The sequence below is a fragment of the Alexandromys fortis genome, unplaced genomic scaffold (assembly GCF_014885135.2).
Source record: "Alexandromys fortis isolate MF-2015 unplaced genomic scaffold, M_Fortis_MF-2015_v1.1 scaffold_10, whole genome shotgun sequence".
Lineage (NCBI taxonomy): Eukaryota > Metazoa > Chordata > Mammalia > Rodentia > Cricetidae > Alexandromys > Alexandromys fortis.
In genome coordinates this window covers 10,013,582-10,032,121 of record NW_026067895.1, presented here as the reverse complement: position 1 = coordinate 10,032,121, position 18,540 = coordinate 10,013,582, and the positions used below count along the sequence as shown (strand labels likewise).

The following is an 18,540-nucleotide window of genomic DNA, read 5'->3' as shown; positions in this document are numbered from 1 at the left end:
ATAAGATATTTAAATATATAATATATATTTTGTGTGTATATTATATAAAATATAAAATGATGCTATATTAAAGAGCTAACTAATTGGAAGTGCTGTCTTGAAAGGTGTAACTAGCTGAATGGGATTCCCTGGCCCCGTAAGAGTGAGGGAATAGCTTTCAAGGGCATCTTAGCACATGCTAGATTAATGCCCAGCACTGAGCTACATCTCCAGCCCTTACTTTATTCAGAAGATCTTGCTACACACTTTAAGTTGCTTTAGACTTGCTCTGCAACCCAGAATGCTATCTAGCTCAAGTCATTCCTGCCTCAGCCTCTGGAGTGCTGGAATTATAAACGTGCACTCCCAGATTTGGCTCTGCACTTGGGTCTCACTAGTAGTCAAGGTGGGCTGGGAACTTGTTATGCAGATAAGGCTGACCTTGAACTCACAGCCTTCCTGTCTGCCTCTGTCTCCTCAGTATTGCAATTACCAGCCTTTTTCTTCTCTCTCTCTCTCTCTCTCTCTCTCTCTCTCTCTCTCTCTCTCTCTTTCTTTTTTTTTTTTTCAAAATTCCCTTCAGTCTCCTGAGGTAGAGCTGGCGGGTGGGTCCCAGAGATCACCCAGGCCCACTCTCCAGAGGTGGCCACTCCCCTCAGGGTGCATTACCTCCTCCTTCTGTATGACTCGGATCCTGGTCTTGATGTAGGGGAAGGCATGCATGGTGGTGAGCACCGTGTTCCTGCGATACTGTTCATGCAGCTCTCCCCGAGGCCGCCCCTCCAGGGTGAATGGGGTGGTGTACATGAACCTGCGAAGGTTGAAATTCTTCTCGAAGTAGGTCACCCTGTCTTTCATCTCATACTCATCAAAATAAGGCTCCACAAAAGTGATCTGTATGTAGGCCTGGAGGAAGAGGTGAGAAGAAGGGAGGAGATGAGCCATCCGGCCAAGGAGATGCATGGCGCCCTGGAAGGGCATGCTGGGACAGAGCACAACACGCCCTTCCAACCTGGAAAACCACCAGTGCCCAATGCCTCAGGCTAGAATTCAGAAGCTGCCCTTTCTCCTTTCCACCCAGGCAGAGAAAGGCCTTTGAGACTGTGGAAGGGAGTGTGCAGTCTTCAGGGAAGGGTGTGGTCTACCCGCTGCCATCTCTAGCGTGGCAAAGGCTTCCAACTGCTGTTCCAGGGTGGCGGATCTTCCTCACTGAGTTTCCGTGATGAGGACCCGCTAATTAGGTAGTGCAAATGCTTACACCGAGAAAATGCATAGTACTGAGTGTTTGCTGGGATGGAGTAGCTGGAATGTTCCAGTGCGCACTGGGGAATACAAAAATGCATGGCTACTCTATAGGCCAAAGCTCCTTATGTAGCTAAATGATACCCAGCCAAGAACCCCACTCCCTGTGTATACACCAGTGTCTGTGGGGAGCTTTCCTTGGGTTGGATACACTCATTGCTGTCTTAAGTCAGAGCAGCTATGACCACCCATGTGCAGGAAGGGTAGGCTGCTGAAGCCCCTTCCCTCCCTATGTCCACTACTCCTCTTCTGTTTGCTACTCTCTGCCCCTAAGATGAAGCTGCAAAAGGCTGCTGAGAGGTTCTTCTCTGGTGGAGTAGCTGCCCATAAATTGCACAGAGGATTTCCTAGTGATGCACTGATTGTGAGTGCCCATGTGCCTCTAAATAACACCAATAAACCCATCGATTCACCAGGTTAGATGGGAACAGAACCCTTCTGTGATTTGTTGCAGCCTTTACTATATGAGGTGAGCAGAAACAGACGCTTCAGGAAAGTTACATGACATCAAGAAAATGAAAAGTAATAGTAATACTTTTCTTTTTCTTTTTTTTTTTTTTTTAGTAATACTTTTCATAATCAACAACTAGGAACCGCCCAGACATCCCTCTGGTGAAGAGAATAAGCAAACTGTGGTCCATCATCACAATGAGTTCTACTCAGCATGACTAGGAAAGAACTCAGCCAACACGGTGAATCTTAGTAGGGGGATGCTGAATAAAAGCAGTCAGCTTCAAAGTGCTGCATGCTCCCATACGTCCATGATCCAGAAAGGCAAATCTACAGAGATTTGGGGAATGAATACAGCTTGGTGACCACTAAGGGCTGAAGGTGACCAAAAAGCCTGGGGAAACATTTCAGAGTGACAGAGTGCTTTTGTACCTTGATTGTCAAAGTAGTGGTTATGTGTGCGTCAAAATGCATTAAACTACACACCAGTGAATCACACACACACACACACACACACACACAGAGTAGAAAAGCATGCCTGTTAATGAAGAAGAGTTCTTTTTAAACACAAGGAAGAAGACTGGAAATGAGCAATGAATACAGGCTGAGACACCCACCCAGAGGAGAAAAAGGGTGGGTTACTGACCTCACACTGTAAATCACGCTTTAGAATAACGAAACCCGGGTGTGACTCTGGGTTCGCGTTCTCTTTCCAAGCGCACAACCTACCCTGGGAATTTTAAGTGAGGGGAAGGCTCTGACGCTGGAAAGGTCACTTGGGCTGTGCGCAGACCACTGTGGGCACACAGCCAGGGCTATCTTCCAAGGACTCCACACATTCCTGTTCAATGCTTATCATAAGGTTTGCTTTCAGGCCTCCATTAGGGAATGGTCTGGCAAATGTAGAAAACCTTGTATTTGGCCAATCTGTCGCTATCAGTATCATCTTTTTGCAGTCCTGAAGACAGAACTCAGGGACCCACATGGAGAGGGCAGAGAAACCGCCCTTCCTCCTGACCTTGCACTCTGTGTATCCATTATCATACAACTGCAACCAGAACTATGGTTCTCTTTTTAGTCCTTGGTGAATTATCCAGCCCAAGGGTGTCATGAGAACTCCTGAACTTTTAGCCAGCTGGAAGTATGGGTGCTGTGAGGCGTACGGGAGCCCCACTTGAGGGTCATGATTGAAACAAGGACGTCTTGAACGGGTAAAGTCCTGTGCTACATGTGAGCTGTCAGCATCAGAAATGCATATAGCACTATCAGCTTGCGGTGGGATGGCAAACACTTGATGCAGAAGTGAGAAAGAAGACGCCCCTGGATCCTTCCTCCAATACCGCGGCAATCCTGCACATGGCTAGAAGGAATGCCCGAAACCTAAAGAATGATGTCACTAACCACTGTCAGCCAGAAGCTGCTGGAGTTTTTTAGACACCCACACAAATTATGTATATGTGTTTGTATATATCACAACTATGCGTGCATCCTTGGAGGCCATGCAGCTAGAGCTACAGACTGTTGTGAGCCTCCTGACGTAGGTGCAGGGAACCAACCTTGAGCCCTCTGGAAGAACAGTGCTCTTAACTGCTGACCTCTCTCTCCAGGCCCCAGAAGTTGGAATTTTAAAAAATATTTTAAGTTGAAAGTTTAAACATTTTATAGCCACAATGATGGAGAGGAGTGTGGTTGGGTATCAGACCTCATGGTGTTGCAGTGGCTCTGGAGTCATTAGCATCATCTTTGAAAGCTGTTCAACCTTTCCAAGCCTCGATTTTCTTATCTATAAAATAGAAACAACTGATCCTATCCCTCAGGGCTGCTGGAGAATAGCAGAAAATGATAAATACCACATACAGCTGGTATTTAATAAATAAAAGCTCCTAGTATGATTCTTGCTTTTTGAATATGCTTTGCTTTATTTTTCTTTTTTTGTTTTGCTTTTTGAGACAGGGTTTCTCTGTGTAGCGCTGGCTGTCCTAGAACTCATTCTATAGACCACGCTGGGCTTGAACTCACAGGGATCTGCCTGTCTCTGCCTCCTAAGTGCTGGATTTAGAAGCATGTGCACCACCACCGACCAGCTGAATATTTTTTCCATTTAGAAAAATTATTTATTTTACATCCTGACTGCGTTCTGTGTATGTTTCTTAATAGACCTGATCGATCAGTAACTGAACCCTGGAGTGGGGGAAATACTTGTTTGCTAGCTGGTGTGTTGTAGGCCCTGAAAATCCTATCACTAGGGAGGTTGAGATGGTAGAGTATTGAATTCAAGGTCAACCTGAGCTACGTAGTAAGAACCTGTCTCAAAAAATCTAAATGGGTTGAGGAGATGGTTCATTGGGTAAAGTGCTCGCTGTATAAGCATAAAAACCTGAATTCAGGTCCCTAGCATCCAAATAAAAAGCCAAGTGTGCCCCTGCATCGCGCATGTGTATCCCCAGTGCAGAGCCAAGGACCGCACTGCATGGCGCATGTGTATCCCCAGTGCAGAGCCAAGGACGGCACTGCATCGCGCATGTGTATCCCCAGTGCTGGGGGTCAAGGACCGCATTGCAGCACGGATGTGTATCCCCAGTGCGGAGGGCCAAGGACGGCACTGCATGCATCACGTATGTGTATCCCCAATGGTGGGGGAACATGGTAGAGACAGGTAGATCCTAGTGTTTAAAGGCCAAACAGGGAACTCCAGGTAGAAAAAAATAAGATGGTACATGATAGAGAAAGACACTTGATACTAACTTCTAACTTCCACATGTGGGCATGTATGGGAAGTGTACCTGCATACACATGGGCTTATGCCCCACTCACACATGTGTGTGTACACACATACTTCCCAAAACAGAACAAAACATGGTTGCATTTGAAGGACTGGGAGAGTCCTTTCAGGGTAGATTCTGGGGGTCGTTTTTAATATATTTTCTCCATACCTTGTTAGGATCCAACTTGGTTTTATCCACGGGAGTGGAGTCTTTTATCACTTCCACAAACTCGGCCCCAAAACACTGGCCATAAAATCCCTAGGGAAGAGAAGCCAAGGGTATAGAAATTCATTTGGAAAGTGTGCAACTCTTTGGAACCAGTACAAGGCAGAATGTGTTGATTATTGATGGTCCCTCTGAGCTAAGAAGCAAACTTAAGCACTTCCTGAGACAAAAATAAAAGTATAAGATGTTCGGCACACTAAGGTGTCTGAGCCTCCCTACAATACGGATGCACGGTCTCAAATTCAGCCAGTGTCATCATATTGCTGGAGGCAGCTGCTTTGGTAGGGCACTGTTTCCCTCTTGCATTTTGAACCATGGAAATTTGGAGGTCGCCAGGCTTCCCATAATGTGGCGAGCCCCAGTGTGCAAGGGGACGAGAAACACATTTCTAATTTTAAGCGGGGGACACGGTATTAGGGAGTGAAGAGCCCAGGCCAATGGCTAGGGTTTTTTTTTTTTTTTGTCGTGAGGTGAATGACTCTGGGTAACTGCCCAGCCTGACTAGGCCACAGCTTCTCCAAGTTGGGTCCTCTCGTCTTACTTGGCAGTACAAGGAACAGTTGGGCAACACAAGTTTGGAAGCTGTACAGTCATGAGAGGAGCCACAGTCAAAGCAATGGCACAGCAGCATAAGTGCGGATGGTTAAATGCCAGCTCTTCACAGGATCCTGGTCTCTCGCCTTCTTCCAACCCCCCCACCCCAGGTTCTTATTTGTTCCTCTCAATCTCTGCTTCTGTTTGCCTGACTTCTCTCTACATGGTTTCTTTCTGTTCTGTCCTCTGAGAACCTTCTACTGTTTCTGTTTCATAGCTGCCAGGTTGGAGCTGGGGCTGGCCATAGCCACCTTCCAATGGCTTTATTTCTGAGTGGAAGGTGTCATTTCGGGACACTGAAGGGCAGCCTCACCACTGAGGGTGAAGGGAATGATTCTGGAGTTTGGCCAGACTGCTTCAAAATCAAGATGAAAACCTTCGAGTCAAAAAGCACCATGACCAAAGCCTGTTGGTACATATTGGTTCTGTGTGGGAGGGGCTGTGAGAAAGCCAGGATGCTGACTGAATTTTACTTTCTTGAAAGTCACTATCCAAGACTTCAATTTTAAACTTTGTAAAAGGAACATAGGATTCATGAGGAAAAAAAATCTTATGATACAATCTTGCCTACTACCTTCATACTACAAAATGCCATGTAGAAATTTATATAGAGGTCAGCCATGAGCACATTTTTTTTAAATATTTATTTATTTATTTTGTATACAATATTCTGTCTGTGTGTAAGCTTGCAGGCCAGAAGAGGGCATCAGACACCATTACAGATGGTTGTGAGCCACCATGTGGTTGCTGGGAGTTGAACTCAGGACCTTTGGAAGAGCAGGCAGTGCTCTTAACCTCTGAGCCATCTCTCCAACCCCACATTTTGTTTTTAAAAGTCATATTCCACTTTGTTTTGGGGGAATGGACAAGGTCAAGTACACAGCACCAGCTTCTCACCTCTAGTCTATGCGAGATCTCAGGAAGCTTTGTAATTGCGGGTTCCTTGTACACGAATTCCTGCTCATCCAAATCCCCAAATTTGGATCCGTAGAAGCCAACTCGGAAGTAAGTTCCAAACATCCTCTTATGGTCCTGTTACAGAAGAAAGGGAAACTCTCTTCAGCTGTCATTACGGATGATCCCTTTGGCTAAAAGGATTGGTTACTGGGCAGCAAACATTTTATTCCCACAGCTGACATTAAGAGGAAGCCCTCTGTTAAGCAGATTTAATATTTACATAATAAACTCCAGAAATGATTACAAAAGAAATCCCATGAGAAACTCCTGGGGCTTCATTTAACTGAATTTTAAAATCTCTCCTAACTATAAAGCAACGCAACCTGCCACTTTGTATTCCCACACCTTCCTTGTAGGATTCAGAGTTACAACATTGATGAGCTCAAGAGAAATCTGTAGCCAGAGAGATGGTGGAGATCTCTGGGGTAGGGGTCACCTCCCACCAGCTAACAGACCCACAGGCCAGGCTCATCTCCAGCTACCTTGTTGATGATGTTGTCAAAGGCCTTCTGCAGTTTGTCGTGAGTAGAGGTTAGCTTCCGGAAATCTCTGTGTGCTTCCAGGATGGGGATGACCAACTTGTAGACTTCATTAACTGTCTCATACAAGCCTCCCTGGGAAAGAGGAGATTGTTTAGTGCACTGGAAATTTAAGGAGACGAACCAGAGTTAATTATGCAAACAGCACGCTAGAGAGTGTCAAAGTGCTTTATGGGATGCACGCCTGCCTGGTCATCTTTGGAGACCAGGCACCTTGCTAAGTGGTCCTGAATGGTGATGCCAACCTGGGAGGTGGCTTTCCATAAACAGAAAATGGGAGGAGATGGATAGGTTTTAAGGGGCTTGGAGAAGTGGTCTTGTGGCTTTTGAGCTTATTAGAGGTTCTCCTCTAGTCAGAGGCAGAACCTCAAGGGAATTAACAGGGTTCCAACTAGTTGATTTTCTAGGATTTTAGAAAAATAAGGGTATATGGGTATGTATGTGTGAACATGGACACGATATACCATGATATGTACATGGGATAATGTAACAAGGAAGCTGTTTTGTACAATAACTAAAAATTAATTTAAAAACTACTTTCTGATTTCTAAAATAGAAAACAAATATAGGAAAATAAAGGCAGTGAACATAATAATTCAAATACATAGAAAATATAAGCAGGAAGTTTGGAGATGAGTAGAAAATAAAAAAATAATATAGTCAGGAAAAGAGAATGGGGCCAGCTAAATAAAGTATTAAGTTTACTTGGCTCCACTCTGGGGAGAGGGGGCAATGGTGAAAAAGGAAATATATGAGCGGTTTTCCACCTCCACCTGAATTGCAGCGAGTTGTCTATGTTTTTTCTTTTATTGGGAGTCAGACCCAGATCGGGCTACTGAGGGATGGCTCTGTGGCTTCTGCTGTCCCATCTCCCTGAGCTGCCTTGGTCCGTACAGGTCTTGAAGACCTGTGGAGTGTCCCAGGGAAGGTTTCATGGATCCCTGCCTGCCCCTTAGCGGCTCCTCCCCTATCTTTTTCTGTGAGTGGGAAAATGAGGAGTAAGAACATGCCTCATCGCTGATTGTGTAAGCCTGGGCAAGCTGTTTCACCTCTCTGTGGCTTGGTTGCCACCCTATTAAAAGGAGATAATACTGTGGAGTTGTTCCTGGCCAATGAGCAAGCAGTGGAAATAAGAGTATGTCCATTATGACATCCCCTCCCTCGGAGAGCTGATGCAATCTGTGGACATCAAAGCCATCGTTGGTCTAGCCAGGAGGATGCAGCCAGGCCCAGCTCTGCTCTGTGTGTCCCTGGGGGGGTGTGAGGAAGGACTGAAGGAGCCTTTGAGGCACTGACCGTGCTGAAGAGTTCTGCAGCCTGCTCCAGGAGGCCCACCAGCCCACTCTCGGTGAAGTAGCGACCGGAGCACACTCCGTCCTCATCAGGTGACAAGGTGTCATCCGAGACTGCAGACTCCTCAAGCACATTGGAGGAAATGTTCTGTAAGAGAACCCAGCATGAGCCCAGGGAACAGGGGACCAGACAGAATGTAGGATAAAGAAGCCATGTCTGTACACCTTCATGGGAGTCTGCAGTCCCATCCATATGAGCTTCTGGTGGCTATTATTCATTTTCAAAGGTCACACTGAGCAAACTTCTCATCAAACTCCAAAATTTTTAACCATGCAGGAACTTTCTAGAAAGAACACTTTCCTTAATGTATCAACAGTTCAGCTGAAACTGCCTTATTGTGAGTGAGATAACCCTAAGGGACATGTAAAGAGGGCCTTGGATTATAAAAGGCCAAGACCAGCAAGCAGGGAATAAAGTCTTATCCATTTTGCCAGCTCGTGAACTTTGACTTTTGGGAGTTCTGCTGAAGTGTTCTGCTTCTGCTTGTCTTGACTTTGAGATAAATAACCATATTATAACATATGAAAGTAATAAACAGGGTGTCTTCCATCTTTTTTACAGATTTTTTTTTTTTAAATTCTGGAGACAACTCTATGTAGCCCTGGCTGTCCTGGAACTCACTCTATAAACCTGGCTGACTTCAAAATCACAACGATTCTTCTGCCTCTGCCTCCTGAGTGCTGGAATTAAAGGCATGCACCACCACTGCCCTGCCAGAGCTTTTATGCAGTTTAGAAAAAGCTGCACGCCCTCACACACATTTTTGTTGCTGTGTTTATCCCTTATATAAACTACAGACCTTAGAGCCTCTCACCAGGGAATGCAATATCTATCTACCAAAGGGTTTGCTCAAATGAGAAACCTAGGGCACAAAGTTTCAGGAGCACTCGTGTTCAGGGTCATGGACTTGCATGAGTTAAGAGGGTGAGTTTCTCTTTATACTTTGTGTTGTTGTACCCCATTTGTCTCATCCCGGATCTGACCCTGGCAGTGACGTCAATGCTTCTGATAGGTCAAGAGCCATTCTTGGCTTATGCTACAAAAGAAATGAGTATGGTGCACAGGAGAAATGGGAAACCTTCACTGTGTAGGAGCTGCAAACAGCACCCCGGCTGCTCATTCCTCCTGCTGTGCGCGTAGCAGGCATAGCTCAACAATGACAGCCCTCTTTTCCTGGAAGCTGCATAAACTAAGACTCCCAGCATAATGCTCCAGTCAGCCACTACCTACTGCTCAGAGGCACTCTTTGAAATCAACGCTGTCTGCCTTGGCTATCAGGATCAAGGGAATCACCTTCAGGAATCCGTAAGGAGGTCAGGGTCAGTGCCTAACCCTTCACGGTTACATTGGAATACATTTTTGTGAACACAGAGTTTTTGGAAGTCCTTTGTGACCAATCTTTCTTTCAAATCTGGATTATTATAATGAGCTGATAACAGAAGGGATAAGAAATTCAGCTGAAAGAATTTATGCTCTTAGGACCCCAGCACTAATGGAATTGCATGTGATTTTTCTGCATGTAGAGGCATAGGTATGAGCCAGGCAGGCTCAACAGTTGTGAGTCATGGGGGAGAATATTCTGGGCAGACATTCCTGTCTTCAGAGTGAGGGATGTAACATCAGTATTTGAGAACACATCCACATCTATGTTTGTGAGTTCAGTAAGGCTCGCTTGCACTCCTGGGATAGAATTCCAATGATCTCAGTGGCTTGGACCTCAGTGACGTCCAAGTTATTTGCCCTGAACATTATCTCTACTCTACAAGTCTTTCCCAAAGGCTTAATTTTACTGTAATCCACCAAGATTAAAAACTAGAGTACAGAACGAACACGTAAGAAATCAGCAGTAGGGCCAGGCATGCCTAGAATCCCAGCACTTGCGAGGCAGAGGAAGAGGTCTCTCTTAATCCAAGACCAGTCACTGTCAAAGAAAAAAAAAGATAATGAGGGAGGGAGGAAGAGAGGGAGGGAATCTGGAGGAAGAAAATCAAGCAATCAGCAGAGGATACCTATTGCTAAAACTGTCTGAATTCCTTCATTCTTCTCTCATAAACTATCCTCTCCTCGCCCCTCTGGGTTTTTGTTGTTGTTTTGTTTTCTGAGACAGGGTTTCTCTGTATAACAGCTCTGGCTCTCCTGAAAATTGTTTTGTAGAGATCTGCCTGCCTCTGCCTCCCAAGTGCTGGAATTAAAGGTGTGCACCACCACTGCCCAGCCTTTATTTTCTTTTAGAAATACCTTGGTAATATCAGTGTGACCTGAGATTCTGTCATAGATAATCAGGCCATCTTATTATTTTGACCATTACGATTGATTCAGGGACAAACACACAATCTGGTCAGAGGCAAGAAGGTACCCTAAGACTTTCTTTGTGATTTACAGAAAGGAGGGCTTTCTCTTTCCTCCTGGTCTTGAATCTTAATCTATCATCATCAGTGTGGGAATTCTTCCCATGAAGAATGATGTTCATACCACAGAAGGCTAGGACAAGAGGTAGTGACAACATTCAGGTCACATAAGTTTGGGTCTCTAGGTCTAGATTGGCAAGTACTTCTGAGGGCTAATTTCCCATACAGGCTGATGAATTCAATTCCTAGATTAATGTGGGCTTATTGCCACTCACTTTCAAGCATCCATTTCCAGACTGACTTCAAAGGATTCTCTTGAGAGAGAGAATAGTTCTCCCACGGGTGTCAGCATGGTGTGGCACCTGCTCCGCATCCACATGCCTCTGGCTCTTGATGTTCTGCACACTAAGAGCTCACACTCCACAGTTCCTTCCACCTTCCTCCTCATGGTCTCTACCCTTTCCCTGACCTCAGTCTGGGCCATGCACACATGCTCATAGCGTCCTGTGCCCTTTAGAATTCTATTTATCATTAAAATGTCACAAAGTAGGGAACAGAGCAGTTCTATGATGTCTCTGGTTACAATAGAAAGTTCATGTGGGCAGGATAAATATTCGATGAATATTCTGTAAAATAAGAAATGGAGAGCCCAGCCTGATGACATATGCCTTTAATTCCATAACTCTAGTGGTGCAGGGTAGGGAGATCTCTGTGAGTTTAAGGTTACCCTGGTCTACCTAGCAAATACCAGACTAGCCAGGGCTACATCATGAGACCTTGTTTCAAATAACAACAACAACAACACTATTTAAAGAAAAAGCCCAAAACAAACAAATCAAAAAAGGAGGGATGGGTAAAAATAGATGAAAAGATAATCTGTACACTCCCATGTAAGGATAATGTAGACTTCCCCAGGGGTTCTGGATAACAGTTTGATCTCAACTTGGAACATATCAGACAGAATAAGAAAGGCAACCAAAGTCTAAAATAAGGGCAAAATAAAGCTTATTAAACATAAAAGTCAAAATGAAGTTCAATTAATTTAAAGCATTAAATGGTAAATAAATACAGCAACTGGGAAAAGGCACACGAGAGCTCTAATAGCTTAGTAGATGAAGTGAGAAAGGGGTGGCACAGTTCAATATAAAGGACAAGTCTAAGGGTCTTGGAGAAGCTGGAAGGGCCACACTGCAACACCAAGGTATAGGTAAGTGGACAAAATGGCCTGCTTAAGAGAAGTCGACACACTTAAAACACTTAAAAAAGACTTTCTTATTCACTCTTATGTGTGAGAATCAATTGGGTTTTAGAACAAACATTTTTGAACTGAGACTAAAATTATCTGTTGAGAATGAAATCAGAGAGTAAATGTGTTTGTTACTGAGGACTGTCAGCAAGGAGGCAGCAATGACCTGAGCTAAAACCCAGCTTGCAGACAGATGAACAGGCCTCCAGAAACCACACGCTCCAGACTCTGTCAGCCGTGGTTTCAGTATCTTGTTCTCTAAGCCTGGGAAAGCTGCTTAGAATCGTCCTTTCTTTCTCCTTCACAAAGCATCACAGAACTGTGTTGAAGAACAATAACGAGAACAAAGCCCTTCACACGATCAGCCATGGGGCTTCAACTGAGAACAATACACACGCTTGTCTACGCCATCAGTCTGGCTGGAGAAGGTTCATGACTAAAGTCTGGTGTCTACACGGACTTTACAGACGACAGCTTGGTAAAAGAAACCACTCATAACAATCTTTTCATCTGGGACACTTCTGCCCTCTAAGTAGCGTATTAAACTACACAGCGGCCGTTGGGCAGCCCCATCTGAGTTTAGCTCTGGCCCAATTTGCCCTTGTTGGCTGTGGATAACTTTGGGGTGATCCTCAGAATGCATCCATTCAGCCGTTTCTTTCCCATCTCAGGTCAATTGGATTCTCTTGTAATTTTGGACGAGAGTGGAATCCCACAGAGTTTAAGAAAAAAACTGAGGGACCGGGGCATGACAGATTCATTACACCAATGTTCCCTCCTTACTAGTATATGAGCCAAATACAAATGTTTTGGGAAGGCTTTAAATAATTTAAAAAATGCTGTCTTGTTTCTTCCGTCTGTGAAATGGAAATCTACCTGCTTCATGGGTTTATGGGGACGGCCAAATGTCTAAGATGTCTGAGAATGTCTCCCAAAGCTCCCTTGGCCTCTAAGTATCATTACTGTAACGAGTGTGTTTGAAAAGATGGTAAAGGCATCAGATGAGGTAATTAGAACACTTTAAACACAACGGTTTTCAACCGTGGCAGCACAGACAACTAGGACCAGATATACGAACGGTGGAAACAGCCTTGGTTTCTCCGTTTGTAACATTCCCAAACACCTCTGGTGACTGCGGAAGCACTCCTTTGGGGGAGCCCTCAGTCCCCCACCCCCACGGTCGGGAAGTGATCTAGTAAAAGCTGCACCCATCCCACCTGAAAGCTGACGCTGCCCACGGGCAGGTAGCTGTGGTCCTCCAGCATGCTCAGGTACTCGGCCACCAAGGCGGCTGCGTGCACCAGGCACATGGCAGCCTCCGTGAAGCACTTCCTCTTGGTGTGCTTCTCGGCCATGTTCTGCAGCCAGGTCAGCCGCAGGTCGGGAGAAGCTTGGTAGCTCTTGGCGATCCTGAAGGCAGATTGAGAAGGTTTCATGCACAGCCTTCAGAGCGCCACTCTCATAGAGATGGCACTTAACTTCCTTCTCCTTTTTTTTGTAAGCTTTATCCTCCTCACCTAACATTTTTCTTTACAGTTTCAGAAAATAAGAGAAAAGGCAAAACATTTCATCCAACTCTAGGTGGCTCGGGTGTGCTGGATGCCAAGAAAGAACATTAGCAGCAGTCCTGTGAGGGACAACCTGATGACAGAATGTCCTTTCCCATGGAGCTCAAGCAGTTTCCTTCCTTTTCTTTCATATTGTAACAGAGAACAACGTTCTATCCCTTTTACGATGCATCAGAGCTGTTTACCTTTATAAGTAATTTCTCCCCAAATTCCTGGACCAGAGAGAAGAAGGTTTACACTACACAATTTTGACTTCTAAGCTGCCTCTCTTTCTGAATTGCAGGAGTATGTGGGAAAGAATTAATATAACAACCAGCAATTCTTTTCTCTCGTTCTAGACAGAGGATAGGATTTAAACATTGTACTTTAAAGTAAGGCAATCTTTCAAGAAATTTATGAATGAACCGACTCTACTTTTCCACTACTATTCATATATTTTTGTTTGTTACCCCCAAACTGTTCTGCCTAGGTTACCTATGATAATTACACTAGAAAGGGCATCACTGGGGCTTGAGAGATGGCTCGGTGGTCAAAAGCACTGACAGTTCTTCTAGAGGACCTGGGTTTGATTCCTAGTACCCACATGGTAGCTCATAACCATCTATAACTCCAGCCCCAGGGGATTTGATGACCTCTTCTGGTCTCCATGGGCACCAGGCACACATGGTGCACAGTCAAAACATCCATATAAATAAAATAAAAATATAATAATAAAAGAAACAGATAGCACCTCACTGAGACAAATATTCAGACTTGGAAACAAGGCTCTTTCTTCTTTCCTCCCTCCCTCCCTCTCTTCCTCCTTCCCTTTCTAAAGTATGCGCCATGCCCAGCAACAATGCCCTTTCTATCTATCTTTTTAGGAGAGTTTACCTGTACATGAGGTCCATGAGCATCTCAGGGTCTTCCTGGAACTCCCTCATTTTCACTGTGTCATATAAAATGCTGTTCAGATTGCAAAGAAGTTCCTCCACCTGACAAAAAGAAGTGCAAGCAGTGAAGAGCATGAAGTACAGGGGGACCCAGAGAAAGGCTTTGCCCAGAGATAGGCAGGGGCCCAAGGTGGAGAGAACTCATGAGCACTTTCACCTGTGCAATGCGAGGCCTGCAGGTGATGTGGCCTGCATCCTTCACTATCTCCCTCTCCAACACCTTGAGTTTCAAGTTTGAATGAGTTCTGTTTATTCCTAAACCACAGAGGTCCAAACTTTACTCTGGAATACCAGGTGGTGAGAACCCACCGCAGAGTAGGCTAGGGGCTGGAGCTAAAGGGCAGAGATGGGCAGAGACGGGCTGCGTCTTTCACTTAGGGGCAGCTTTCATACGGGCACTGCAGCGAGGCAGAAGAGTAACTGCCCTCCTGGGTTCCTTAGGATGAACACTGCTTACCAGCTCTTCTTAGCTGGGACCTTCCTTGTCTGTCTTACACACAAACAATATTTCCTCCCCCTCTTCGCTGAAGTCTACCCCCGGAGTTTGACTCCTTCCCATCTCCACGTCTCCAGACCACCATGTCTTCATTAACCACTCCTCACTATTTATTTATCTAGCTTTTTGCAGTTGTGAGGATCAAACCCAGGGCTCTGTGAATGCTAGGCTCTACCACAGAACTACATGCAGCCCCTGCAGCCCCTTTCTTAAGACTTGTACAGTGTTTGTCACCACACAGCTCAGTATCACTTTTCTTGTGCTGGTTCTTATTGTTTGGGACTATGCTTTTCCAATAGGCTCTTGGTGTCTTGAATTTGAGGACAGCACTGGTATGTATATTGTATTTATCAAGCACTGAGACCATGTAAATATACAACAGGCTATAAATATCCGCAAATCACATGTTTAATATATGTAAAAATTTTATATGCAAAACCATAAATGTGTGTGCTTATAACTGGTTAATCTCAAACTCGTGCATAAGACAAAGTATGTTCATGGGTCTACCTGGGTGGGAAAGGGAGTTGTTTGCATAGCCGTGTCCTCTTCTGAATAGGCCAGAATTGTCCGTAAGGACTTTCTCAGGTGCTCTTCATTGAAGTCTGGCGCTTTGCCTACTAAGGATGCTAGTGCCATGGTTACCTGCATCTTTACTCTGGCAAAGTTCTGCATGAGAAAAGATGAAGCGAACAAGAGACAGTCAGCAAGCAACTATCCAGGGCCAGACACAAACAGCTCCCAGTACTTCCTTCAGTCTAGTCTTAAGCATTTCCTTTTCTCTCAATAAACGATGAGCTACGGTTTGTCCAAGATTCACGTCACTGTTTAAGTGGATTAGATGGACCGTTTGCTCCCATAAATCTGTCAGGCTCCCTTTAAATTTTCATTGCATTTGGGCTGCCTCCGCTCTGCAAAGCTGGAAGATTATTATAAAGTTGGTCACAGGATAGAAGCTTTGCTGCCAAGAGGCTCTTCTTGGAACTTAGAGGTCTTCTTTTACAGGCTTAGTATAAAAGATATTCTTAAAGACGCTCATTAACATGGCAGCAGACAAAACTTCAAGTGTGTGTCCTTAAACACGGACAGACTAAGGCAGAGGTTCACTGTGAAACTGAACCCCCAAAGTGTCCAACATTTCACTTAAAATTCTGGACAAAGCCAGGCATGGTGGCACATGCCTTTAATCTCAGCACTTGGAAGGCAGAGGCAGGCAGATTTCTGTGAGTTCCAGGACAGCCTGGTCTACATAGTGAGTTCCTGGACAGGCAGGGTTACATAGTAAGACCCTGTTTCAAAAAACCAAAACCAAACCAAACAAACAAAAAAACCCCATCAGGTCCAAAGGACAATAATCATTTATAATTCTCATCCACAAGTTGTCCTGGTACCATCCAGACCTGGTACCGATTCAGACTTTGGAACAGGGCACACTTTTCTGGAACTGTAACCCGCTCCTGTGTTTGTCTCCTAATGCGGGAGCTCTGACAGCTGGAAGCAGGCACCCTCCAGTCCCGCTGCCGCTCTCAAATGCTGGTGCCCACCTGCAGACTCCCCGGCGTCCTTCTCCCGGGGCAGAAGTGAAAAGCTATAGGGCACCCCCTCCCCTCAACCCGTGCTTCACATTCAGGCTCTCTCCTGATTCGGGGCTGCCCAGCCGGTTTGCGCTTACACTGGTGGCTCCGAAACTGAAGCGCATGAGGAGGTAGAGGGTGGCGCAGGCTTGGCTCCGTGTGACATCCATGCTGCTGCTGCAGTGGTGCAGCACCCGCTGACACAGGTCAGCACACTGCTCCACTTCCTCCTCGAACAGCAAGTCCCCGAACTAGAAGAGACACAGGAGGTCATGAGGCGTCACCGGGCACTTTCGCAAGCTCCCCGGCTGGCTGTCGCACCACGCGAAGGTCCTGTTTGGACAAGCAAAGAGCCTGAAGGGTTAATGTGGTGCTCCATAAACAAAATGGGCTACAGGTGCTGGGCGACGGAGGTAAGCGATGACGTCCGCTAGTTGCGAGTCACATGGCTGAGGTAAGGGCTTATGTCACTAACTTCACTGATAGCCAGGTTGCATTCACTGGTGAGTGAGCCGCAGCTCTGAAGGACTTACTTGGATTTCATGGGTTCCTTGGAAATTATTGGTGACTAAGAAAGAGAAAATTATTATGATAGTGGGCAGCAGAATTCCACCTCATAAATTTACAAGATCCTATGTAGAGGGCACCCACTAAGAATTTCCCGCAAAGAAGGAAAAATGATCTTGATACGCTACCGACCAAAGATAGCACTCTGGCAGCTCCCAGCATTTTACTATGGTCGTGCATGTCACATTAACTAATGGGAATCAGGTGTAGGACTGACTCTCACTGCGATAAGGTGTTCATGAGAAGGAGAAAAATGATTTTTGCTCCCAGGTCAGACTTTCAGTGAGTGGTCATTTGACTCGTCTGTAGTTAGGTCCACATTTCAAGTATGAGAGCCACTGTTCGGCATCGCCACAGTGACTTGCGGATAGTCAGTGGGCCTGCCATCTTAGCAAGAGGTAACACTGTTACTCCATGGCCTCCATCTACTTGCAGAGGAAGGTGAGGCTAGACAAGACTCTCCTTTTCATGAGGAGTAAGAAAACAAGCATCCCACGCGTACCTTGGCAATGAGTGCGCGGAGAGTGGCGAAGCAGTGAGTCAGGTAGGTGGTGCTCTGGTCACAGCTCAGAGAATTCACCAGGACACGCAGGACGCCTCCCAGCAGGCTGTCTTTACAGTCCAGGGCGGAGCTTGCCTGGGGGGTGGAAGAACAGCATTACTGAGTATGGCAGAAGACCCAAGAGGCTGCGGCTGGTGTAGAGAACTGGTATACCTTCTTAGCTGAAAGTGTTCTGGGAGCCACCGTGTGTACCGTTTATTAACAATCATGAGACCTTAACTCCTTTCCCAATGGCCTCTTTTCAAAACTAACTGCGTCCAATTTGGGAGATTACCCAAAGTTCTAGGGTTCATCTCCCTCCAGTCTGGGTTATGGATTTTGGAATGTTCTTTCTCTGTGGGCATGATTTTCTACCAGTGTTTTGAAAACAGTTGGGAGCTTCAAGTACAAGAGGGCCGCTTGGTGGCAGGTGTGTCTTCTAAATTGGAAGCTTATTTGTTGGCTACAAAAGAACTAACAAGAACGATAACTGTATTCTCTATAATGCAACTTCCCTTGGAAACTGCAAATCATTTTGAGGCTTGGTATCAGGTACTCTACTCTCAGATATACCTTGTACAAAGATGCCATCATGCGATGCTAAACATTTAGGGTACCAAAGATAGGGAACGTTCCAAAGATATTAGAGTCATCCTTGGATGCTCAAGTCCCTCCTATCCAAAGGGAGGTCGTATTTGCATACATAACGCACAGTTCTCTCATGTACTTTGAGTCATCCCTTGATTGCTTTTGGTACTTAATACAAATAGGAATACCGTTGCTATTCTGTATTGTTTGGGAAACAATGATGGGAAACTATAAAGTATGCATATGGTCAGCACAGATCTATTTTTAATTCCTAAATATTTCCCATCAATGGTTGGTCAGGCCTCAAGATGTGGAACCCTGCAACAGAAGGCTGATCTGTACTTTCCTAAAGCAGGGATGGCAAATCCGCAGGACTGCCCTTGAGCAATCTGAGTATAACACACACCGAGTACTGGACATTACCCTGTGCCGTCATAATGTCAGAGCAGCACTAAAGGCCAACAGAGAGAAAGCATCAGTCAAGACAACATTATCTCTGGCTTCTGTGAAGTCCTA

General features: G+C 45.4%; 1 protein-coding gene across 3 annotated transcripts in view; it reads right to left on the bottom strand.

The window, feature by feature from the left end:
* Positions 1-18,540, bottom strand: part of Dock8 (dedicator of cytokinesis 8) — a 184,598-nt gene that overhangs the window by 12,270 nt on the left and 153,788 nt on the right. For all 3 annotated transcript variants that reach the window (XM_050157606.1, XM_050157613.1, XM_050157623.1), the window contains exons 35-44: positions 17,398-17,532; positions 16,427-16,579; positions 15,265-15,423; positions 14,200-14,300; positions 12,976-13,168; positions 8,108-8,251; positions 6,755-6,886; positions 6,213-6,347; positions 4,665-4,754; positions 649-885 (exon numbers count right to left, since the gene is read on the bottom strand). In XM_050157606.1, coding sequence (XP_050013563.1) covers positions 649-885; positions 4,665-4,754; positions 6,213-6,347; positions 6,755-6,886; positions 8,108-8,251; positions 12,976-13,168; positions 14,200-14,300; positions 15,265-15,423; positions 16,427-16,579; positions 17,398-17,532 — 1,479 coding nt within the window. The remainder of the gene's footprint in view (positions 1-648; positions 886-4,664; positions 4,755-6,212; positions 6,348-6,754; positions 6,887-8,107; positions 8,252-12,975; positions 13,169-14,199; positions 14,301-15,264; positions 15,424-16,426; positions 16,580-17,397; positions 17,533-18,540) is intronic.